Source organism: Eumetopias jubatus, unplaced genomic scaffold (assembly GCF_037043125.1).
Source record: "Eumetopias jubatus isolate StellerSeaLion01/CBP00866 unplaced genomic scaffold, mEumJub1_p1.0 scaffold_8, whole genome shotgun sequence".
NCBI lineage: Eukaryota > Metazoa > Chordata > Mammalia > Carnivora > Otariidae > Eumetopias > Eumetopias jubatus.
This window is the reverse complement of record NW_028274814.1, coordinates 130,218,192-130,243,442: the sequence shown is the minus strand read 5'-3', so window position 1 is coordinate 130,243,442 and position 25,251 is coordinate 130,218,192. Positions and strand designations below refer to the sequence as shown.

At 55.6% G+C, this 25,251-nt stretch overlaps 1 protein-coding gene across 1 annotated transcript; it reads right to left on the bottom strand.

The window, feature by feature from the left end:
* Positions 1 to 730: 730 nt before the first annotated feature.
* On the bottom strand, positions 731 to 4,879 carry RASD2 (RASD family member 2). The gene is made up of 2 exons (XM_028088568.2): positions 4,609 to 4,879; positions 731 to 1,260 (listed from the first exon to the last, which is right to left on the bottom strand). The coding sequence occupies exons 1-2, from the start codon at positions 4,877 to 4,879 to the stop codon at positions 731 to 733; spliced, it is 801 nt and encodes a 266-aa protein (XP_027944369.2).
* Positions 4,880 to 25,251: the final 20,372 nt, after the last annotated feature.

Genomic DNA, 25,251 nt, shown 5'->3' with positions numbered 1-25,251 from the left:
GGTCTAACCTGGCCGGGGAGCGGGGGGGGGGGGGGGGGGGTCCGGCCAACGAGGCGGGGGTAGCTTTTCAGTACAAGGATTTACGTTCCGGCAGCTACGCACAATGCACCACGGGAGGACAGCAAAGCACACCCAGCAGACAGGGGAGGAATCTGCGGGAGACGGTGGAGGCCGGCCGTCCCGGGATGGGCGGGGTCTGGGGACGTGGCCACGCCCCTCTTCCAACACAGGGTTGGCGGCCCTGGCTCACGGGTGGGGACTCCTGGGGGTCACCCCAGGGGTGGGGGGGCGCGGAAACGGCTGAGCCGAGACTGGAGGGCGAGCGTCCTCTCCCATTTGGCTCCGGGGCTCGTTATCACCCCGCGACTGTTCCAGGAAGTTCCGTCAAGGCAGGGAGTCTGGCCCCTCCGGCATCAACCCCAAGGATAGGGCGGCTCTGACTTGGGTGCCGAACAAGTCCCGAGGTCTCCCAACCTTGTTTCTGGCCCCGCACGGAGGAGCTGAAAGCACAGGGGGACCTCAGAAAAGCAGAATCAGAGGGAAGTGGTGAGAAGGCAAGGAGAACATACAGAGGTCGGAGGCTGGGGTCGCCCAGTCTGGCGCCAGAGGCCTTCGAACACGGCTGCTGTCGGGGTCTCGTTAAGGGGGGGGGGGGGACATACGGGCAGCGGGCACCTGGGGCCACCTCCCGTAAGGCACTGCCTTAGCCCCAGCCCAGTGTCCCTCCCGCTCACTGGATGGTGCATTTGTCCCGCTCGCGGGCCTGGCCCTCCCGAAGGACCTTGGCCTTGATGTACTTGAGGTCACTGTTGACGCTGGGGCGGCGGGCAAAGGGTGAGACCATGCCGTAGGCGTCCATGTCCTTGACGCGGCGCATGCAGAAGGGCCTGGGGTGGAAGGCGTCCCCGTACTGCACGGAGATCTTGCGGTGCAGGGCGGGGCTCATCTCGTGGGGCAGCTTGGCCATGCTGAAGAGCACGTAGAACATCTCATCCACGTTGGTGTTCTTCTTGGCCGACACCTCGAAGTAGGCGCAGTTCTCGTCCCCGGACACCAGCAGCTCGGCCTCGGTGGTGGGCACCTGACGGCAGAGCTCGCCATGGTCGTTCTTGTTGCCGCAGATGACCATGGGCAGCTCCGCCGCCTCCTTGGTCTTGTTCTTCAGGCAGGACTTGACCTCCAGGATCTGCTTCTGGAGGCGCTTGACTTCGTCGAAGGACTCACGGTTATCCAGGCTGAACACCAGGATGAAAACATCACCTGCGGGGAGAGGGACCCAGGTGGTGAGGCCACCCCTCCCGGTCACTGACTCAACCCTCCCGGCCTTAGGGGGAGTGGCTGTTCTCCCCATTTTCCAGAGCAGGAGGCTGAGGTCCAGAGGCTCAAAGCCCTTGTTCACAGTCACACAGTGAACATGTGGCTCAGCCTGGCTCAGACACAGTTCATCCCCCCGACACCTCCCTGCAGAGCTGGAGATAGAGCGAGTTGCTTGTGAATTTGTGCAGACTGTGTTAGAATAATAATAATAAATACAATTTTCGTGGCAGCAGGGGTCTTGCCCGACTTGTTCAGAGCACATCCCCCGGGCCTGGAATCATGCCCGACACATCGCAGGAGCTCAGAGTGCTGGCACCTGGCAGGCCTCGGTTCACATCTGGCCCCTGCCACTTACTGGCCCCACAGCCTGGGTAAGGTCAGGCAGCCTCTCTAAACCTTAATTTTCTCCATCTGTCCCACGTGGATGAAATACACCTTCTTGTGAGGGTTTCACCGGGTAATGAACGGAGAGTGGCCCAGGCTCAGAGGTCTTAGGTATCTAGATGACAAGGGGAACAAGCCCCTGCGAGAGCCAGTGTGGGTCACGTGCTTCATGCGCACTTTCCTCCCCGACTCCTCCCAAAACCTCTGCGGTGGGGATTTCAGTACCTTCCTAGTATAGGTGAGCAAAGAGAGGCTCAGAAAGGGCGAGCAACCTGCCCAAAATCACACAGTATGGACATAGCTAGGCCGAGACGTGGACCTGCTGCTGTCCTTACCTAGCCACTGCCTGGCACACGCAGGTGCTCTCTGCTTCTTGAATAAACCATGGATGAATAAGTGAGTGCTAGCCTCCAAGACCCATGCGGTCCCTGCTTCAACTCACTGCATTACTCAAGATGAGTCTTTGGGTCTGAAATGGGCCATGCAGGGGTGGCGGGGGGCTGGGGGGGGGGCAAGGAGAGAGAGACCAGGCAGTGCCTACATCCCAATCTCTGGATGTTACTACTGGGATTATGGCTCACGCTCAAACTTTGGCTTCAGTTTGAAAGAACCGGTGGGGAGATGTCAAAAATCCCTGTTTCCCAGACAAGGAAACTGAGGCTCAGAGGCCCATGCCACATTCAGAACCACGCTCCAGCCAATGGTATACCCTTCACCATGCACTCCGGGACAGAGGGAGACGGTATCACCCACGATCTTGTCCCCCAGCACCCAGCACACAGTGGGTGTCCATAAAACTGGGTGAATGGACAGGGTGGGATGGGAACAATGGGGGTGGGGGCTGCTGAGAGAGGCACTTGCCAGGTGGCCCCAGCCTGGCAACCGTGTCTGCCTGGGCTGCCAACCCCGTCCCATTAGGCTAAGCCTGGGCCCCTGAGGACTCGGCGGCCTTGACATATTCAAATGCAAGACCGCGATGCCAAGCTTCAGAGACAGCGTGTGGCTGGCAGCTGGAAAGAGAGCTGGCGGCAGAATTAATGGCTTTCAGAACTTCCTGCGCACCAGCACCAGGTCGGAAAATGAGGCACGGGCTGGTGAGTGAAAAAAGCAAGCAGCAGACAGATGTGCTCCGAATCGTAAGTGCACGTTGAAAAGAGACGGGCAAAAGCCCTCCCTGTTACGAAGATGATACAAATATAAAGGTCAGTGTGTTCGTGGGGGGTCCAGAAGTGTCCCACCAGACTGATGGGGCGGTCACATCCGGGGAGGGGACAAGAGCCTGGCGTTGGGGACACAGGTCAAAGGGGCTTCTTTAGGCTTCTCTGTGTTTACAGGAGGGTGTGTTTGCATATCACTGATGTAATTAAAAAATGAATTTTGGAAATATGCACATGGTCCTCCTCCACATCTCTCTCCCTCCCTCTGATGTTAGCCTTAATTATATTGGTGGGCACCCAGTCTGCTCCCCAAGCCAAGGAGAGCGGACATCCCTGCACCCCCACCAGGTGGCTGGAAGTTTCCCCACAGCCACATGGCGGGGGAACCAAGCCGATGTCCATTGTACGGCTGGGGAGACTGAGACTCAGACCTCTGGTCACATATCGGAGCCACCAAGTGGCTCCAGGTCAACCCAGGACTCCTTCTATCCACACACGGCCTCTCCAAGATATGGGGTAGGGGGTCCAAGTGTGATGTGGGTCAGACGGTCAGCAAGGACAGCCTGCAGGAAGAAGCCATCTGCCCAGGGTGCTCAAGGAGGGGGCTCGGCCAGGGTACAGGGGCAGGAGTGCGCATGGCGTGGGTTTCTTGGTGCAAGAACATCTCCATTTGGGGGCTTATTTTAGTGATGGATAGAGGGGCACTTGCTCATTCCTTCCCTTCATCACTGCCCAGCAGTGGGAGAAACATGGCTTAGGAAAGCACTCTGCCTAGCCCCGAGCAGGCACTCTATAAATGCTGAGTGAATTTAAGACCAGTGTTTACTGAGCACTTACTCTCTGTTCACCAAGCACTTCTGCCGTATTAACTCATTTATTTCTCACAGTGACCTTTGGGGCGCTCTCACACAGAGAAAGCCATGCCCCAGACAGATAAAGTCACTTGCCCAGAGGTAAAAACCAGGAAGCCGCTGCCCCAGGTGGCCCGGTCTCTGGCCCGCCCTCCTATAGCCGCCACGCAAAACTGCCTGAGTAATGCCCAGTCCTGCATCTCCATGTGCCCCCTTAATCCCTGACAATCTCCCTTCCCTCCCCACCATTCCCAGCATGGCCAAGAGACTACGGGACAGTTTAGTGGTAGAGAATAAGAGCCAGACGGCCAGGGACCACCTGTGTTACCACCTGGACTAACTTAACCTCTCTGGGCCTCCGTTTCCCCACTTGTAAAGTGGAAGCAAAGACCCATCTCCTAGATTAATTGTGAGGATGAAATAAATCCATGCCAAGCTCTAAGAACGGGCCCAGGCACACAGCTTGATAAGCAGCATTAGCTATTGCCACCACTGTTCCTCTGATTACTACTGAGCTCCCGGCCTGGGCAGGGCTCCTGCCTACCCTTTGACTGACCGCTGCCCGGGTCCTGCCCGCCCTTACTGAGACAGCAAAGGCCTGGGGCGTCAAGAGATCTGAGGCCAGCAGACTGACCCTGGGCCCCGGAGCTCTGCTGGGCTACCTCCAGCAGGAGAGTTCCCAGAGAGGACTACCCACCCCCCACCCCCCATAACCGCCCGCGACAGCTCCCGCTCTTCTGGAAGGCAGCCCTGCAGGACTCGATCCACAGCCAGCCAGAGTGGAATTTGGGCCCCAGCTCGATCATCCGCTCAGGCAAGCAGCCGCCCTCTCTGCCCCTCCAGGCACACCCCACCCGGGAGGCTTGTTGTGAGTGGACATGCCCACCCCGGGGACCCACCTGTGAGGATGGAGAGTCTGCGCATGGCAGGGAAGGGGTGGTTGCCGGACGTGTCCAGGATGTCCAGCTGGTACATGTCGCCTCGGATGTTGTAGACCTTTCGGTGAAAGTCCTCGATGGTGGGCGTGTACTGGTCCTCGAAGCGGCCGTTGAGGAAGCGGGAGACAATAGAGCTCTTGCCCACCCGTGAGGCGCCCAGCACCACCATGCGGTACGAGTTCTTGGCGGGCACGCTGAGCGTGCAGTTCCCGCTGGACAAGGTCTTCATCATGGCTCGGGCCGGCGGCATGGAGCGGGGAGCCGATGTCAGGAGGCCCTGCACCCGGCCCTGCAGCCTCTTGCTAGCAGCCTTGGCCTCCTCTGCGTGGCTCCGGTCTAGGTGTCCGTTTTCTGTCTGTAAGATGGGGACGTTAGACTGGGGTGTCTCTAGGGGGCCTTGCAGCCCTGCCGGCTCCGTCATTCATGCCCTCCCCGGCCTCCTTCCTCCGCATCCACCCACCCCACAGGCGCTCATCACCCTTGTGTCTGTCCACCCCTTGTTTATCCGGGCCCAGGACTGCTGGGGCCGGAATTTTTGCTTTACCCCGGCTCCCTATTGCTCTCGGGCAAGCAGGTAGCTTTGCAGAGGCCCCTTTGACCTGAGAGTCACTTCTCTCGTCTATAAAAGGGACTCTACTCCCAGGACTGTTGCACATGCTGAGGTCATAAAACGTTAACTCTTGCTAGAAACTGATCTCTCCCTGGCCCCTCGGTCCTGTCCCACTCTGGCCTCCCAGGAGCTGTGAGTCCAGGGCATGACTTGGGGAAGGCGCTAGAAAGCGTTTCTTAGGCCCGGGCCTAAGGCCGTTTCAGGCCTTCCCAGCAACAGGGAAAAGGCCACGTCCAGACCACATCCTCCCCAGCCAGGGCCCAGCGATTTAAGCACCAGGCCCTGGGAATTTGCTCACTTCGGAGATCCAGAGACCTGGCCTAGGGGAGGTGGGTCAGAGAAATAACCCAGAAACAACTCGAGTCCCTCAGAGCTCCAACTGTTTATGGTCCTGGGGTATACCCAGAACTTGCTATGGGGGCTTCTCAGCCTTGTGGAAGAGACCGAAATGGGTCCCAGCTCCAAAGCCCAAATGGAGATAAATAACCCCCCAGGGCTCCAACAGCCCCACCCCAAAGGCCAGTCACAGCCCCGCCACCCTCCTTCCCTCTGTCAGCACCCACCAGAATCCACTTAGAATCCCTGAGCCCATCTCTCTGTTGGAGCTCTGTTGAGATCTGCCTCCACTTCTTAGCTCGTGCTAGTCCCTCTGCCAGAACACCCTCTTCTCTTTATGTTTCAGGGCCTGCCTCAAATACCACCTCCTCTCTGAAGGCTTCTCTGGCTCCCCAGCCCACCCCAGCAGGAATCCCTCCCCTCTCTAGAGAAAAGGAACCAGAAATGGATACAGGCCCACTGGAATATCGGTCCCCTCTGCCCTCAGCCTGTGGCCACACACGGTTGTGCAGGCTGGGCACTGCACAAGGCACCCAGCTGGGTGGGAAAGTTAGGGCTGTCTTTGTGGAGTTCATCTGCCCAGAGAAGGCACCTCTTTTCAATGTGCACTGGGAGCCGTACAGACCAGCTCCCATTGGTCCACACCCCTGGCTGCTCCAGCTCAGGAGCCTGGAATGCCTCATCCACTTACTCCAAGGCTCTCTCCAACATCACATTGTTCTCTGCCCTTATACTAAGAGACTGGAGGTGGAGAGACCTGTGTGTGAGTCTCCTGGCATACGTCCTGTTCGGGGCATTCAGGCATCTGCCTCTGCTTGCCCCGCCCAGCCGAGAGCCACTGTGCAGTAAACCAGCTCTCAAAAAATACCTTTTTAAGACGCTTTTATTGGTAGCATTTATCAACCTCCATGGCACACACATTCCCACCACGGCCAATTCCCAGCTACCAAGAGGATCTCGATGAGTGACTTGCAAAGAGATGCACACAATAAGCCCGCTCTGCACACTGCTGACCCTAAGCCCGGAGCCCTGACAATCACCATTAGCCAAGCCCCCGCGGTGTGCCGAGCACCGTGCTAAGTACAGAACAAAAACGGGAGCTGACGTTGACCTTGCCGTCAACGTATGCCAGAGTGTTCTAAGCGCTCTGATTAACGTGTACTCATTTGCTCCACTCCCTCAGCAACCCCAGAAGGACGGTGGTGTTCCCCCAGGTTACAGGAGAGGATCCTGAGGCCCAGAGAAGTTTAGTAACTGCTCATGGTCACACAGCCAGTAACCAGCAAAGGAGAGATCTGACCCCAGGCCGTCTGCCCCACGCAACGGAGCCTCCTCACCACCTCCCTCCAAGGAAGATATTATCTTCCTTGACTGGCCCATGTAGTTAATAAGGGAACCAGGACAGTGACTCCGTGACGAAGACCACCACATCCCCCTCTAGTTCATGCCTGCGGCCATCTCTCAATTTATCCCACAGAATTTCAGCACCATGTACACAGCAAGTGCTCAATAAATGATCCAGGAATGAATGAAGCAAAAGGGTCTGCCTTTGGAGCTCACCTGCAGCTTCCTTCTGAGGCCTTGCCCCTCCTCTCCTGCCCTGCCTGGCTGGCCCAGGTGCTGTGCTGAGGGTCTCTGTGCCCCGGACACACCTGTGGGTGCGCAGTGGGGAGACGGGGCTGAAGTCTTCTCGGCAAGCCAGCCTGGGCCTTCAGCAGAGACGGGAGGGAAAGAGGCGCCACACCACGACAGCCCCCTCCCTGGTCCCTCTGCAGGGAGCTGGATTCTGCTGTGATCACCTCTGTCTAGACAGAGAGGGAAGGAGGCCAGCAGCCCCCAGGGACAATGCTAGTCCCCATCACCGCCTGCCCAGCTTCTAGCCCGGAGTTCCTGGTACAGATGTGCTAGGATCAGTGGCTGAAGGGGCCTGAGCAAGTCGGAGAGGAGAGGCTGAGAGTCAGAGAGGAGACGGGGCCTCAGAAAGAGGCCGGGGGGCGGGGGCGGGTAAGTGGCTTTCTTCTCTGACAGAAGACTGTGAGTCTTCACGTGGCCCTAGCCACGTGGGGCTGTGTGTGGCACCCAGACACCTGGACGCCAGCTGACAGCGCTTCCGTGAGCCCCACCTCCTGTCCCCATATCTCCCTTCCCTCTCCTCCCCCAGAGGCGGCACAGGGGGCCGCTGTGGGCATGGCTTCTCTCCTCTGCTGCTGGCTCTCCACTCTCCATCCTCAGCCGGGCCGACCTCACACAGCGAGGAGCAGAGGGCCAGCAGGGGGCCAGGGGCCCTTCGAGAACGTAGAGCCCAACCCTGGAGGCTCAGAAGGTGGTTAATGGGGACCCCTCACAGCACGAGAACCCGAAGGTGAGTTCTGTGACTCTCAGCTGACCCCACCCCAGGGCCATTCCCAGGGCCGCCAGGGAGGCAGAAAGTCCCAGAGCAGAGATGGAGCGGGGCCGTCCTGGGGGAAGAGTAGTCGAAGCCAGACGGGCTTCCGTCACACCGGGTGCTTCGCATACCTTGTGCCAGTGACCTCCCGACAGTCCTATGAAGAGCAGCCCACCATCAATCCGCCGGACTGACGGGAACACTGGGGACCGGTGTGGCTGAGTCACTTGCCCCAGCTCACGCAGATCACCGGCCAGGCCAGGATGAGAATTAGGCGGCTGGGCTCGAAAGCCTGGGCTCTTACCTCCACAAAAACCCACCCCCGGGCCAAGACCAGTCTTTTTTCAAAACAGTGCCTGACTCAGGGAAGCCTCAGCTGGCGTCAGGCAGAGGGATGACCCCTGAGGCCTATTAGGTTCTCGTTCCCTCTCTCTCCCCGCGGCTGGGGGCAGGCACCCTGCCCAGGACTCACCCCCAACCCTGCCCAGCCGGCTCCCAGCAAATGCACCTGTAGGTTCACCCCTTTCTTCGCCCTCAAGCCCCTCGCCCAGGGCCTGCCTGGAAGATGGAGGGAGTCAGAGGGACAAGAACATCAGGACAAGAGTGTGGACATGGCCTTCTCCCTGTGAGTCCCCAGAGCTGGGTGCACTGCACCAGTTCCCCCCCCCCAACTCCCTCCCACACACCTCAAGCCCCCTCCATTAGCACACATGCCAGTTCTCTGGACATACACTTTCTTCACTGGCTTCCATCCCTACCCCGAGGGGTGTCCTGGGGGCTTTGCAAAGTCAGCCTCACCACCCTTGGCAGCTCGGGATGGTAGAAAGCAGGCAGCCACCGGCTTCCAGCACACCAGCCCTGCCTCTCGCCAGCTCAGCACACTGGGGCAAACGGTTTGGCCTGGTGGGGCTGGTCATCTATCAAATGGCTGTTGTAAGAAGCAGCCCCGTAGGGTGGCCTGGATTGTTCAGCGAGAAGTCAAGAGGCTAATACAGCTCTTGACACGCAGCAAGCGGGTTCCTTTGAGGCACCCCCTCTTGGCATTCAAGGGGTTGCCTGGAACAGCCAGGTGGGGTAGGACTGGAGTGCAGGCAGAGGTCTTGGGGGGGGGCCCATCTTGTCACTAGGACACCAGGGTAAGCCTGAATCATGGGCTCCTGAGCTGGCTGCCCCATCCCAGCCTGGCCTCCTACCTGCCGCGAATTCTGAACATCCTCTGTCATCCTACCAGGGCAGGGGGCAAAGGGAGGAGAGGTCAGAGAGAGCTCCTCAGGGGTACCTGGAGGCCCTCCGGGCCAGCTGAACACAGGAAACATTTCCGGGGCAAAGAATCACCCAGGAAACTCACTCCCTGCACCAACCCCCCCGCCAAAAAAAGCTCAGTGAACACTGGACAGGAAGGTGCTCCTTAATCTTCCCTCCTCCCTGATCCCGTGTCCTCATATTTAAATGGCTATTGCTCTAGGTCCCTGAAATGGAAAGCTCCTAGCAACACATCTAGCACATAGAAGCTCAGAACATCTTTTCCACCTGGGATAGGTGAAGGGCCTAGCACTCAGCCTGACACACATAGTAGGTGCTCAACTAGGATCATTTTCTTTAGATATGTAAAGCTGCCTATGATCCCCGCACATAGTAGATGCTCAATGAGCTTAACTTTCCCTGGTCATGCAAAGCTTCCTCTAGCCTTCCTCCCACAAGCCTCAAACCTTTCTATCTGGCTTCCCCCACTTCCGCCAGCTCCCCAGTTCTGTTGGGGTGTCTCTCTCCTACCTGAGAATGGCGGGCTGGGGCTCTGGCACAGCTTGGAGGGCTGCCTGGAAGCGCCTGGAGGTGCGGGGAACTGCTGGCCTCTCCGGCCGCCGCCGCTGCCGCCGCCGAGGCTTCCAGAGTCTGCAGCGGCTCCGGGGTCACTGCGCCGGGCTCCTCCTCTGCGCGGCTCCGGGCGCCGGGCTGGGCGCGGCCGGGCGAGGGGACATGGGGAGCCGGTGCCCCATTGGTGGGTTCCAAGGGCTCAGAGGGGCCTGGGCACCGGGCGGGCTCGGGCTCGCCGCCGGCCCTGCCCTGCCCCGACCCGGGGGACTCCTGCTGAGCCAGGTGCCCGGAGGCGCGGGGACGTCCGATCCCGGGGTCCCCGCCTAGGTCTCCGGGGCTGGGGGAGGGCGGTAGGGGCGAGTCCGGGGCTTTAAGAGGGTCCTTTGAGCTGCCTGTGGGTGCGTGCGTGTGTGCGCGTCCGGAGTGGGCGAACCTGTGCTGGCCGCCTATGCCACCTTCTCCGCCCTCTCGGGGGGGAGGGGGGGGTCGCTCGGGGTGGGGGTGCTGCCCCGCTCGCCGCGGCCTCCTCCTCTGCCTGCAGCTCTGCAGCTCTCCCAGCGCCGGAGGGACGGCTCCTTTCTCCCTGCGAGGCGACGCCAGCAGCTGGAGGAGGAGCAGGGCGCTCAGCTCCGCGCGCGTGTGGGAGGGGGCCTTGAACGCCGCCCCAAGGTTTCGCACGTAGCTCCGAGTTAGCCTTAAACACGCTCCTCCTCCCACTTCACCTCCTCTGGCCCTCGGAGGAGGCGAACTTTCTGCGAGCCCAAGCTCCTCCCTCCCTCCCTCTCCTGGAGGCGAACGCCCCTCTCTCCCGCAGGGCGAGGTCAATTGTCCCTCCCGAAAGCGGTCGCAGCCGGGGCTCCCGGTGGCGAGCCCAGCGGCAGAAGCCCAGCTGGCCTGGGCGCTCTCCGCCGCGCCTGCGAGCGTCCCTCCGCGGACCCGTCGCGCAGCGCCCGGCCGCCCCCTCCCCGGCCCGCGAGCAGCGGGTCCCGCCGCCCTGCGCCCGCCTCGGCCTGTCGGAGCGCGCTCGCCCGCCTTGCCCGGCGCCCCGCCCCTAGCACTGCGATCGGCCAATGGGCGGCGGGTCCCGCGGCCCGGCCCCGCCCCGTCCCGCCCGCCCCGCCCGCCCAGCCCGCGGCAGCCGGGGCGCCGCAGTCTGGCGCTCCGCGTGCCGGGGCGCGTGGGGTCGGGGCTGCTGCTGGGGCGGCTGGGGGTGCGCACCGTGACCGGAAGGTGGCACCAGCCTCGGGGGCTGACGTCTGCACGCGCATTCGCACGCACACCGCGCCGGCCGCAGGTGACCCCTGAGGGTCCCGCAGCCAGTCGCCCGCGGTCCCCCCAGCCCGCGCGCCAGGAGTCCTGCGTCCTCGCCCATCGCGGAAATGCCCAGGTGCCCTGCCGGTGTCCGGCCTGCCCGCGCCGAGATCTCGGGCCCGCGGGACCCTGCGGGATGGCGCGTGAACCCCGCACGTGCCGCCCGGAGGGGCCGCGGAGTCACCGAGTGGAGGTCTGTGCGCGCAGGTCTCGGAGAGCACTGTTGAGAGAGCCTTGCTGGGGATGAGCCGGGCGCCTTGGGCATTCAACTCCATTCTCCCTGCCTTGACCTAGGGCAGACATCAGTCGTTCCTATTATGCCATATCTAGACATCACTTATTACTTAGTATTTTCTTAAATCCAAGACCCACTCTCCCCCCAACACAGTTTTTTTAGAGGATCGTTATATCACTGCCTTAAATGGGAAGCCAGTATCACTTGCCATAAATAGAAGGTAAGAGTAAAAATAAACACAGTGAAAACAAACCAAGGTTATTAAATTCTAGTTGGAAACTCACATGCCAGGGCTTGTGAAGTGCCTTCAGTGAAAGATGAGAGATTGGCAAAGTTTGGAGAGGTGTCAAAGACCTATTTATTAGCACCCATCAGAGACTTCTTCCTTCATGCTTTCAGGAGGCTGAAAAGAGAATGTTCTCACTGTGTGATAGGGTGAAGGGACACATACTGTCTATCAAACCATATTTTGTATTATCCAGAGAACTGTCCATCACTTGCAGAACCCTGAACCTGGAGGATGTCTGCCAATCTTCCCTCCACTACCAGACCTATTCTCCCACCTCATGGTGAGTGGTGGGAGTCTGAGGGGCACCAAGCTGAGGGTCCAGCTCCAATGGGTGAGAGACTGGCGTTCAAGACCTGCCTCTGTAACCCCTCAAATATTTGGCCCTGGGCCAGTCATGTTTCCATAACTAGTCAATCTTCAAGGACTAGATGGGGTCACAAAGGGCTGACCTGTACAGTTGTGCAGGTTGCTTACTGGCTCAAGGGCACTTAGCTAAGGAAATTCAGCTTGTGCTTTCCTCTGGGCCTTGGTTGTGTCACCTATAAAATGGGTATGATAGGCTAGGTCCACAGAGTGCCAAAATCACCTTAGACTTTGATTATAGAAAGTGGCTTGCTCTGCTTTGTCCCTGTGTGGTCTCGAGGTTCCCTAGGGACATCAACCAGAGAATATGGGGTAGGTGGAGGAGGAGGTGGAGAGTGTGGTACTTGCATTACTTGATTATGTTTAGTCCCCCAATCAGAGGATGTGAAATCTGGGCTAGGGCTAAGGGATGTGCCCAACGTCACGCAGTCAGCAAATGGCAGGATCCCAGCCCAGCACTCTTTCTGCATCCAGACTTTGCTTCTAGGAACTGGCTTCGGCCCAGGAGGGCTTGTGCTCAGCTCGACACACAGAGGCTGTGAGCCTTGAGCTAGCTGTAAGCTGGACAGCAGGAGGCAGGCAAGGTGTCATGCTTCAGCGGGAAGGCTGGCGTCAGAAGCACTCAGGCCTTTGGGCCATTTCTCCCATTCCCATCTGGGAAATGTGGCAGGTGGCTAGCTGTGAGCCAGCCCAAGACCCATCACTTGCTGCTTCACCCCATCCTCCACTCAGCCGGTCATGCTCCATGGACCTTATCTTGAGGGTTGCTGCACATGGAGCTGCAGGGCCCCGGGAGACCCACCTGCTCCTGTCCCTCCTCAAACGCCGAATGGCTCAGTCAATAAGCAGGTGCACGTAAGGGATCGATGCCCAAAGAAGCTTCACGTGGCAACAGCACGCTTCCCAGTTCTCCCTCTTTCCTATCCTTCCCCCACCCATTTGCCTCACCATCTCGAATGGCCTATTTGTTGTCGTCACCTCCCTGCTTAGTGGGCTCCCTGTCCCGCCCTCCCAATCCATGACCACTTTAATCTTTTTCAAAGATATGCCACCCCCTGCTCAAGAATTGTCATGGCTTAAGACATAAAATCTAAACCCCTTAGTCTGGCATCCAAAGCCTCCAACCAGGATCTAGTTCCCATTACGTCCCACCATCAACCTGCATTTCCAGCTAAATCAAACCATTTCCAGGTCCCTCGCGACGTTGGGATTTCCCTCCTCCAGGCCTTTGTGTATCTGATCCCTCTAGCTGGGAGATCTTTTTCTCTATCTTTACTCAGTGAACTTCTACACATCCTTCAAAGCATGGTGTTCACACCTCTCCCCACAGAGCCTCCTAGTGGTGTGAATGTCGTCCTCTTCCGGGATCCCGTGGCAAAACAAAACAAAACAAAAAACCAAAAAACCCAAAACCTTGCTCTTGCATGTAGGTAACTGACCGTTCCTTTAAGCCTCAGTTTCTTTACCTGTAAAGTGGGTGTTATGTATCCACCTTATGGGTTGTTGGGAGGATTAAAATATACTGTAAAGTGCCTCGCACTGGGGGCCCTGCATACAGTAGCCTTCATCATGATTACTTCCTTTATGGCCTATGTCACATCCTGCCATACACTTTGGACATGTGCCTCATCATCCCCATTAGCACGTGAGCTCCTTGGAGTGGGGACAGAGCCTGATTCATCTTCGTATTCCCACATCATTAAGGGCAGCATCTTACACATTGTGCGTTTTTTAATAAATGCTTATTGAATTGGGCTCAGCTCAACAGCCGCAGAGCAGAAAGCAATGCACGAGCTCTCCTTGGAAACAAGAGGAAGGGGAGGGCAGGCACGCACAGTGAGGCAGAGTTCAGTTTAGTTCTCCTAAAAAACCCCACCTACAGAAGGGGAAACTGAGGCTCAGGGAGGCTGTTCAGAACCAGGCCACTAATGGGAGAGATTCAAAAGACATTTCTCCAAAGGGAAGTGATGTGTTTGCCCAACCAATGTCCTGTCACATCCCTGGCTGCTTTTCTAGAACAGTGGTTCCTATCCCTGGCAGAGAATAAAAATCACCTTGGGGGAGGCTTACGTGATAACAAAGCCCAGGCTCCTGCTCAGAGGCGCTGATTTAATTGCTCTGGTGTTGGGCTTGATATCCACACTGTCTAAAGCTCTCCCAAGTGAGTCTAATGTGCAGCCTGGTTTGCTCAGTGGTAGAGCGGTGGTTCTCAAAGCATGGTTCCTGGACCAGCAGCATTAGCACTATCTAGAGAACTTGTTAGTAATACGGGTCTCACCCCGGACCCACTGAATGGGAAGATCTGAGGCAAGGCCCAGCCACTGGGGTTTTAACTAGCCCTCCTAGGAATTCCGATGCATGCCAAAGTTTGAGAAACTTTGATTTCTGATCAGAAGATTAAAATTGGCAAAACCTTAGCGGTCATGTGGCCCGATCTTTCTGTTTTGAAGACAAAGCGATGGTTGGTGGCTTCACCAAGTTCAACACATGTTACTAGCTGGCTAGACGCAGAGCCCAGGCGTCTGAGTCAGCCTCGAGGCTTTAGCCCAGGTCACTGGGTCATCAGCAGCACGAGCCCAGCTGGATCAGGAGCATGGGGTCAGGTGCCAGCATTACAGGGCCTTGCCAAACATCCCTTGAGGTGGGAACAATAAGCATGGGTCAGCAGGAACACAGGTGAACCAACCACACCTGTGCCCTTCTTCTCATCTGACCACTTCCGCCTCCTGCTGAGCACAGAGATGGCATTTGTCACGTGGTTAAGTATTCAATAAATGTCCAGTTGAAATGAATGAATGAATAGTGGTTAGTTTCTTCTTCTTTGCAACAAGAACATTGGGTCAGATCCTCTCTGAGACCTCCATCTGTTTCTACATTTCCAAGCTAAATGAATGACTCTGGTGCCCTCCTAACTCTAGTTTTTATACCAATTAGAAAAGTTGCCTCCTTTAGGAAGAAGCAGACCTTCTCTAAGGTTCACAGCTTTGGCAGGCAGGGGAAAGGGAGGAGCACAGGCTGAATTTCCTTAGCTAAGCGCCCTTGAGCCAGTAAGCAACCTGCATAACCGTACAGGGCAGCCCTTTGTGACCTCATCTAGACCTTGAAGAATGTGCCCCAAGAGTGTTTTGCAGGGAGCAGTGATGCCCAGGAGAGAAGGATCATTATAGCAGGTCAGGCCAAGCTAAGGGTGTAGCCAGGAAAGAAATAGCCAGAATGGACCAGAGGCTTTTAGTCACAATGAGGACCATTTCTGAAGCCCCCACTTCTCTCAGGTACTGGGTTGGTCCCTGCAATTACAAGAATCCATTTTAGACAGGCCACAACCCTATGTGGGGGTAGCACTATTAGCCTCATTTGTAGGTGAGGAGGCTGGGAGGGATCTCATTGGCTTAAAGACACGGGGGCAAGGAAGCGACAGAGCTTGTGCTGACGTCAATTCACTTGATGACAGTGACTGCCTGTGGGTAGGGTTCACTCTCAGATACAGCAGCAACAACCACAGCTGCTTGTGTGCATGAAAATGATCATGGTGTGATCTCCATGGGTGCTCCCTGTGAAGGAAGCAGGATGGAACTGAAGCTCAGTGATGTGTAGTGATTTGTCCAAAGTCACTTGACTAGTAAGAGGCAGAGCCTGGACTGAAAAATATATGGGTCTTTGAACAAGCAGTCCTTTGATCTTTTTATGACATCCTATTGTCTTCTTAAGGCTTGGCCTGAATATGCTACAATGAGACTCCTCATCCATCCATCTATCCATCCAATATCATGGTCATCACCTCCATCATCATCTCCATCTCCATCGTCATCATATCATTGTCATCATCATCTCCATCTCCATCATCTTCAACTCCATCATCATCTCCATCTCCATCATTGTCATCATATCATTGTCATCATCATCTCCATCTCCATCATCTTCAACTCCATCATCATCTCCATCTCCATCATCTCCAACTCCATCATCATCTCCATCTCCATCATCTCCTCCTCCATCATCATCATCTCCCCACCACCACCACCACCATCCTCACCATCACCATTTCCCAAACCCACGAAATTTCTGCTCCTCTCTGGATGTTTATCAGGCCCCTGGCTTTGACCTGGTGTGGTCCAGATGGAGACACAAAGATGACACAATTTGCTTTAGCCTCGCCCTTTGGACAGGACTCTACAGGTGTCTTCTTCATCCTTCATCACATTTAATCTTCCCACAGCCCCAGGAAGCATGCAGAGCAAAACATTACATGGAAAACAAACCAAGGCAGGAAAGGTTCAGTGGCAATGGGAGAACAACAGGTCTTCTAGCTTAATATTTGTCAACTGCTTCCTTTGTGCCAGGCTCAAGTTGGGGAGGCTGGCCCTTTTCCAAGTGTGCTGCACAATTAATTCATTTAACTTTCTCAATAACCCTATGAAGAGTATCTTATTATCCCCATTTTCCAGACAAGGAAAATGAGACTCAGAGAGGTTAAGGAACTGGGCCAAGGTCACTCAGCTCTTATTGGTAGAGCTGGGATCCTGAATCTCTATGGGATTCTGAAATCAGTGCTCTCTCCACGGTAGGATGTCATCTCCGATGCAGCATTCTGACTGGTCCTCTGGGATTAACACCTCCTGATTCTTTTTTTTTAATGTTTTATTTATTTATTCATGAGAGTCAGAGAGAGAGAGAGAGAGAGAGGCAGAGGCAGAGGGAGAAGCAGGCTCCCCGCCTAGCAGGGAGCCCGATGCGGGACTCGATCCCAGGACCCTGGGATCATGACCTGAGCCGAAGGCAGACGCTTAACCATCTGAGCCACCCAGGCGCCCAACACCTCCTGATTCTGACCTGGAATCTGCCCTGGGCTCTTTTACCCAGAGGGTGTCAAAGACCCTAGGGGTTAGCACAACTTTCCAGATTCTGACAGCCAATTGGGTTGCTGGTCTGGCACCTCTTGTCTACCAAGAAGGTGCCTGAAAATCCTCAATTCAAGAGAGACCGAGGGAGACCAGACCCACAGAGGCTCAGCAAAACACTGTGCAGCTCAGTAGCCTGGCTCCAGGGTCCAGCCCTGCGTCTGGCATTACTCTCTGTGAGCAATGGGGCAGAGAAGTACCCGGGCTCTCACGTATTCTCCCAGCACCCCCTAACCCTCCTCATCACCGTTGGCCACACCTGCATTTGCCCTTATCAGCCAGGTGTGGTAGAAAGGACACAAGCGTGGCCACCAAACCATCTGGCTCTGTCTCTCACTTTCCTTCTGCCCTGGGTCAAGTTACTTCTCTCTGAGCCTCAGTTGTCTCATCTGTCAAAGGGGCCGTTGCGAACTCTCATTCATTCCATCATTCAGTCATTCAACAAACACCTGGAGAACACTGGACCGGGAGCCTACAATCTAGCAGAGAAGGCAGGGGTCCTGACTTGAGGAGTTTCCCTGGAGTTAACCAAGGAAAGTGTGTTTTAGGCAGAAGAAACAACATGCAAAGGCCGCGAGGAGAACGAGTGGCCTGTTCGAAGAACTAGAACACACCCAGATTGACTGGAAGGCAGGGAAAGGGAAAAGAGCACAAGTGGAGGCTAAAAGCAGGGGCCAGATGTGCCCAGCAGCACTTGGCACACAGTGGGCACTCAATCGAGGTGAGTTGCCTTCCCCTGAGCCCAAAGCAGAACCCCAAGCGCCAGGTGCATGCTGATGCTCGTGGAGTGTGGGGAGTCTACTTCCTCTCTTGGTCGGCCCCGGCACTTCTGCTAATGCTACATAATACAGTGGGCTCATTACCTCGGAGTGCTGAGCCAGGGATGCGGGGGGCAGAGGTTTGCCAACCACCTCAGATCTGCCAGAAATAGAATCCAATGTTCCAGGATGCTAACGACTGCGGTCTTGGTGTATTTCTCTCTCGCTTTAGTGGTCTCCCGCCGATGCGGTTGTTTGAAAAAGAGGAAAGCAGGGTAGTGGACCAGAGGCAGAGACAGCTGTGCAGAATCCCCAGCACCAGCCCTGTGCAGACGGACGGTGAGCCTCCCTTTACCGTGCTCCCGGAAAGTTGTGCGTAAGTCAATTTGGGGCAAATCCCATTCTATGTCTCTTCCGCGTTCCCTGATCCCTATCAAGTTCCTGTGGGAGTTTGTCTGCAAATATGGCCGCCCACAATTCCTCCCATCAAGACGTGGGGCTTATTTCCTCCCCACCAAAGTCCTGGGTGCATGGTGACTCGCTTTGACCAACAGAATGTGGCAGAAGTGACAGTTCCAGCCTGGGCCTCAAGAGGCCCAGAAGCTCCCGCCTTCACTCTCCCCCAACCCAGCGGCCATGTAGTAAGGAAATCCAAGCTGTCCTCCAGGAAGGAGAGACCAGGTGGTGAGAAAGGCCACATAGAGGGGAACTGATGTGGCCCTTCTAGAACCTTCCAGCCACCAGCTGAATGGCTACATGCATGTCCAGCAGTGGCCCCGCCTACCGGCGAAGCCCAAGAAATCATAAAACCATTCTTATTTTAAGCCACCAAGTTTTGGGATGGTTTGTTACATAACAAAAAACAACAGAAATAGATCCATTTGCTTTGTTTCTGTCTTATAACCCTCAATTTTGGCCAGTGTCTTGCAAGGATACACAGGCCCATAAAATCCCAGAAAGAAAACTGGCTTGTTCTAAGTCAACATCCAGGGAGTCCTCATTTTTCTCATCAGGTCACTTTTGGGCTCATGTCAAGTATGCCTCCCTTTGCCTCCAGCTCTGTCTCTCTACTCATGCGTCCCCCCCAACCAAGTCCTGTGATCTTTAGAACCCCACCCTCTCCGGGGGTCCTGGCTTGTCACCGAGGCTAGGCAGACAGAGGGAGGGGCACTACGCTAGGGATTGGGCCTGAGTTCTCCTTCCTGCTCAGTCCCCAGCTCACTGTGTGACCTTGGGCAAACCCCCAGCACCCTGGGCCTTAGTGTCCTCATCCATAAAGGCATGGTGATTGATTGTATACCCTTGCAATCTCCCACCTGAAGGGTGTCGACAAGAAAAGAAAAGCCTCGTTACTTGCTGTCCATTAGGCGATTCTCTGAGAAGTGCCAAACCACCATCTCTGCCCAAACTTGTGCGAGGGGTTCACTCCCTGTTCGTGCAAATGTTCAAGCAGAGGTCGGGGTGCCTCAGAGAGTCTAAAAACCCAGTGGTGGCTTGGAGTGATGGCCACCGAGGCCACCTCCAACAGATCCGAGGAGCCTGAGCTCCAGAGCAACACAAGGTCAGAGGAAGTTAGAGATCTGGTTCAGAAGCCGTGAGGCTGGGAATGTTGGGGAGGAGAGGCCCACACCCCTGGGCTGGGTTTCCCGGGGAGACTTTCCGCAGGAGGAGGGATGGAATGGGAGAAGGTGTGGGAAGGTGTTCCCGATGGAAAACTTGTAGAAGTCCCGGGCCAAGCCGAGCTCTCAGGCAAGCTCATGTTGGCCGAGACTCTGAGCCTCCCTGGCCTCAGTTTCTGCATCTGTAATGATGTTGAGAGAATTAGAGAGAATATATCAAGTCTACCACAGTGCTTAGCACACATCGAGCCCTCAATCACGGGCCATTTCTTGCCCTGTTCTGTCACCAGAAGGGTGCTCGCCCTCCTCCCTGCTCGTGATCATGGAATCCTGGATCTCACCACCCACGCCCAGGGAAGCCACCTGCTTGCCGTTCTCTTGAAACCAGTCCTAGACCTGGTTTCTCTTTCCATCTTGCCTGACAAGCCCCCAGAATCACTCCTGGGGTTTTTTTTTTTCTTTCTCCTTTTCCTCTGGGGGCCTTTTAATTTCTTCCTCTGTATCATAAACACAAAACAAGTGTTTAAACGTCTGCCTCAAAGGCAATCTGGGAAGCAGAGCGACTCTTACATAAAGACCAGATGAAGCCCACGCTCGCCAGAAGGGCCATCTGGATGCTGGCTCTGCCACCCTTCCTCCTCGCCCTCCACTCGGAACCGCTGTTAGTACATAATTAAGGACTGTAATGGGCTGGAGGGAGCAGCCTGATGGGGCACCTCATGCAGGTTAACCGCGCAGTTGCCCTGGCCTCGGGTGGCTGCTGCTGCAGGCCAGGGCTCCCCCTCCCTCCCCGTCCACTTCCCAGCTCCATGGTCCTCCCCAACTGGGGTCCAAGGAGCAGAGGAGGAGCCCCACTGGCAAAGAAGCCTGAGTCGAGGGCAGCCCATAGAGCCTCACGGGGACGGTGACTCCCCCAGACACTAGGGACACACAGCCTGGGTGTGGCTCTCAGCGCCACCACTTCCTGCCTTAGTAACTGTGAGTATGTCGTCGCTGAGCCTCTCTGGACCTCAGTTTCCCCAACTGCAAAATGGGGATAAGATTAATACCCACTTAATAGTTTTATCGTCGCAATTCACTGAGCGCATGCTTGCAAAGTGCTTAGCTTTCAAAAAAAAAAGGTTATCCCCATTAGGGAAACTGAAAGGCTGGGCTGGGCTGGGGAGGTGCCTGCCTGCGGCCAACCCCAGCCTTCAGGGCCACACATCCAGAGAAGGCGGGAAGCAGTGTTAGGTTTTGCTGTGCATGGTAAAACGCAACCTTAGACTAATAACATTAGGTGACTAATCTGAACTCTTAACTAGCTTCTGAGTCCCCAGGTTCCTCTCTCCCATCGTTAAATAATAATAAAAAAAAAAAAGACAATTTTCCAAACAAAATTAGCATTAAGTTAGAAGTGTTAAAAATTGCTAGGCCGGCCCGGAGGAGCACACGCCACACCCCCAAGGGGCAGATCATGAGAGACCCTTGTCTTGTCAAGCTGGGCTATGAACAAGGGCTCCAGCGGATTTGGCTTCTCCTCGTGCTATCACTAGCTAGTTGGGTGACCCTTCTCTAAACCCTCTTCACCACCCAGGATTATGATGAGACCAACAGACCATATTTTTATGGATGGGAGCCGGTTTTGGAAAAATGGAGCGTGGCCTGCCAACACCAGCTATGTTTTATCGGTGATGATTTACTATTGCTTAGTCACTGTTAACATAACGCCTATTCGGATTTGTGAAAACACGGCACAGCTCCGGTGTGCAAGCATGCAGCAGGCACACGTCCGCACACAGGTGTGGGCGCAGCATACACACAACACGGGAGGGGTCCGCGGGGTGTGGGGGGCGGGCAGTTCTGCCTGGGCTTACTGGGACACAGCCGTGCTGACCCTGCTGAGAGGCGGTAAAGGTTGGGGTGAGGACCCGGTGTCTGGAGCCACGACCTGCTCTCGGATCCTGACCCTGCCACGAGGCAGTGGTGTGTTGCTGGGAGAGTTACTTCCCAGCTCTGTGTCTCTGGGAACTAGGGATACAGACGGACATCTATCCTAGAACAGAGCCTGGCCAACAGTAAGCGTTCAGTCACGTGCTGTGTGACTGATGGCCGGTATCACTACTTTCCCTTGGTCCCAAGCTACTGGGTTTCATTTAATCTTCATGATGACCCTGTGAGAGGTACTGTTATTACCCCCTTTACCAGATGGGAAAACAGAGGCTCCTGCGACGGGCCCAAGGTCACCCATGTTGAAAATGGCAGTCCCGCTTGAGTCGCACTCTGTCTAACCTCTATGATGCTCTCTCATCCCCCTGAGAAACAAACCACCATGCCCCCACTTCCTAGCGGGGGCAGAGATCCCGACGGCAGCAAGTACGGAACTCAGAGTCACAGAGCCGCCTAGAGCCAGAACTCCAAGATTGGGCTCCAAAGCCCACAGGCTTGCTTTCCCCCACGGCCACACCTTCTAACCACGGTGCCATCGCAGCTGGAGTGAGTTGCTGCCTGTCGCCGGCCCTGGGCCAGTGCAGACGGTATGGGCATCTTCGGGGAGAATGCCGAGATTCGAGACCGCACCGGGTGACCTGTCTGCCCTCTTGCACCCTAAGGTTGGGGGACTGGATGAGACGAGGAATGCTGGAGGTCTGGAGAAGGTGGAAACGTGACACGCGTCTGTCTGTCTGTCCCCTTCCCTCGCTCTCCAGAGAATGAACTGTGCCCAGCCCACCAGCAGCACTCAAGCAAGATGAGTAATTAATCCTTCATCTTTCTTATCTGGTCCCCTCAGATTTTGTTACTTTTGGCCGAAGAATATTCAGAGACATGTGATAGCCAGAGTCGGTTACAAACTTGAACTGAATTTCTCTGCCTGCAAAGGTCATCTTATAAAGGGAATGACTGGAGCAGTGCCCTGCCACGTCAGCCTGACGGCTGTGTCGGCATGAACACCCGGGGCAACAGTACGTAATCTAAGAGCTGTTTATTCGTCTGTGTCACCTATAAACCATCTTTTCTGGAATCGAGTTAAAACTGCTCCCAAGGCATTTTAGACAAGGATCCTGATATAAAGGTGGAATAAGATAACAATAGGAAGATACGCCAGCTCGAGGGTTTCTAAAATAGAGATTCAGTGAATTGGAGGCGTCTGGAGAGATCCAGCTTTTCAAGACAAATAACATTTTTCTTTTTTCTTTCTTTCTTTCTTCCTTCCTTTTTCTTTCTTTCTTTCTTTCTTTCTTTCTTTCTTTCTTTCTTTCTTTCTTTCTTTCTTTCTTTTGGGAGCAAGGGTAGACTGTTCTATTCCCTGGGAATACAAAGGAGGTAGAAATAGACACTGGTGGGCAACAGGGACACGTCCCTGCTCTTCTGGAACATTGGGTCCAGGGGAGGCCAAGGCAGGTGAGCAGGCAATCAGCACGGAGAGTGCTAATTGAGAAACACTGGGGACGTGGGCACTGCCCTGGAGAGGCTTAGAGTCAGCACATGGGGTTCAGCTGACAAAACCCAGCCCTGCCGGTGCGGCCCTCGGAATGGCCCGGAACCAGGGTGTGCCTTAGAGATGGGAAGGGAGACAGCTGCAGGAGGGGATGGCGTGAGCAAAGCCATGGAAGTGGACCTGTGCAGAGCGTGTAAGAATGCTGGGGTGACTCTGGCAGAGGTTCGTTTGGGGGAGCGGCAGGAGCAGGGCTTGGTGAGGACGTGGGGGACCCCTTCAGCAGGTGCTGGGGAGCCCCGGGGGCTTCTGAGCGGGGCTCAGTGGGGCTGAGCGGCAGTTAGCTGGGCTTCGCACGGATCGCTGGGAGGGCTGGTTCCAGCTTGGGAAACGTAAGCCTGACCAGGTGGAAGCTTGCCCCTGCTCGCCATCTGTTGAAGAAGGGACACATAAGTGCCACCTGGCTTCCTGGGGCAAGATAGCATCTGGAGGCAGAGAGCACTCCTCTGGGGGAAGATGCTTGATGGGCCCGATAATGATTTATTCAACAGGAGCAGACACCTGCAGCCGGGATAGCACTGGCCTTGGTCACTCTCCAGGCTTCGTTCTGGGTACCCACGCCCGTCTCTTGGGGTGATCAGGGTAGAGGGGTGTGGGAGACAGGCCCACCCAGAGGGAGCAGCCTCCTCCACATTTAGCTGGGTGGTGGCGGTGGTGGGAGATGTGTCCAGCTCACCTAGTGGTGGACCCTGCCTGCTGCGGGGTGGGGGGGGTTGCCAGCTACGGGGGCGGGGGAGGGGGAGCGGTGCCTGCTGCAGGGAGGAGGGGTGCCTGCTGCAGGGGCCCCAGTACCAGCGCTCACGGGAGCTCAGCAGAACATTCACAGCCTCCCAGCTGGGACTCAGTAAAGCCCTAGAGATTTCTGTTCAGTTCCCTAACACATTGCAAATGCTTAATGGGAATTCATTTCCAAGGGGCGCCTCAGTCTGTAGACAATGGGACTCTTGATCTCAAGCTCGTGAGTTCAAGCCCCATGTTGGGTGTGGAATGTACTAAAAAAAAAAAAAAGAAAGAAAGAAAAAAAAAGCTTGGGAGTTAATGGAGCTCATTGCACCCACTGTTAGCCCACGGCCCTTGTATGGAATTGAAATCTGTCCCATTATAGCATCTACTCATTTGTCCCCAGGATCTGCCTCTAACCATCTCTTCCCCATGCCACATGACAGTTTTCTTCTGCTTAGAGATCAATTAGCTGATTTCTCACGAAACTCTTCTCCAGGCTAACCTTTGTCACCATCCCCCGCGGGAGCCCTCATTGATGGTCATTCAAAAATATGCATTAGAGACATGCCATGTGTCAAGCACTTGGCTGGGCACAAAATAGAGCCTGATCTCTTGGTCCTCCTTCTCCAGCGGGTAGACTGGGGGTCCCTGCCCCATTCAAATCGTTTTGGAACTTCTTCAGTTTTGCTATTTCCCTCTTAATGCTGGGGCCAAGAAATCAGCCCGGCACAGCTACCCTGGGAGGTGGGCAAGACAACAATTACTGTCCCCTTGCAACAGATGAGGCAACTGAGGCCCAGAGAGGGGAAGTGACTTGCCCAAGGCCACACAGCAAATCTGGGTTTCACAAATTCATGCATGTGGCTTCAGCGTCCTAATTCCCTGGTGATACTGTCTTTGAATTTGGGGGAGGAATGAGCAGGAGCTTCTCTGGGGAGGGGAGAAGGTGAGCACCGCAGGACCCTGACCTTCTTGGCATCCCTACCTACTGCAATTTGCAAGACTTGCAAAATTACCACTTTCTCTAATGCTTCCCCTGACTCTGTGGACTCAGGGGGCACCTGATGTCCTACCCCTGGTCTGAAAAACATAAAGGCTAAAAAAAAAAAAAAAAAAAAAAAAAAATCCCTGAGAAGTTAAAATTCGTTTTCTACCTTCTTCTCCCCCAGAAGGAGCTAACAAGTCACCTGGAAGATTCCTTTCCGTTCTGGGAGCTGAGAGGGGTGCTTGTTTGGAGGGAGGGGTGTTGATGTTGGGGCTTGGAGGGTTATTTTACTCCCTATCCCCATCTTTTGTTTCCACAGAGAAAGCAAAGCCCTCTATTCTACTTTAATATTAAAAGCCAAAAGAGAGTTGTTCCTGCCACAGGCCTGGTCCCTCTGATGACAGTGGCAAGAAGCACTGGGGCTTAGCGGGTGGCTCAGGGAGAGGGAGTCCTACAGGTCACATGCCTGGCAATTAAGGTCAGCTCCAGGTAGCAGCCACCAGCTAGAGGGCCCACCGGGAAAGGGCCCTGCCCTGACACCCCATTGACTGGGAGCCCCTTCCTTCCCCTGACTGGGCTTTGGTCTCCTCATCTGTAAAGTGGGGCTCATACTGCCAGCCTGAATGGGGTCAAGTGAGAAGGGGACCCCACTTAATTAGACGCTGCCTCCGTTATAGACACTAGTCAGGGGACAGGTGCATGGAGTCATGGTCCCATGTCACCACTCTATGAAATTGCTGTCCCTCGGCACATCTTGTAGCTATGGAGGAACTGAGGCATGGGGAAGCCAGCTATGCGGGT

Bases quoted from the DNA above. Each gene is read 5' to 3' on its own strand.
- RASD2 (XM_028088568.2), bottom strand. From the start codon at position 4,879: ATGATGAAGACCTTGTCCAGCGGGAACTGCACGCTCAGCGTGCCCGCC. The intron at 1,261-4,608 runs GTGGGTCCCCGG...CTCTCCCCGCAG, and splicing joins CAGACTCTCCATCCTCACAG to GTGATGTTTTCATCCTGGTG.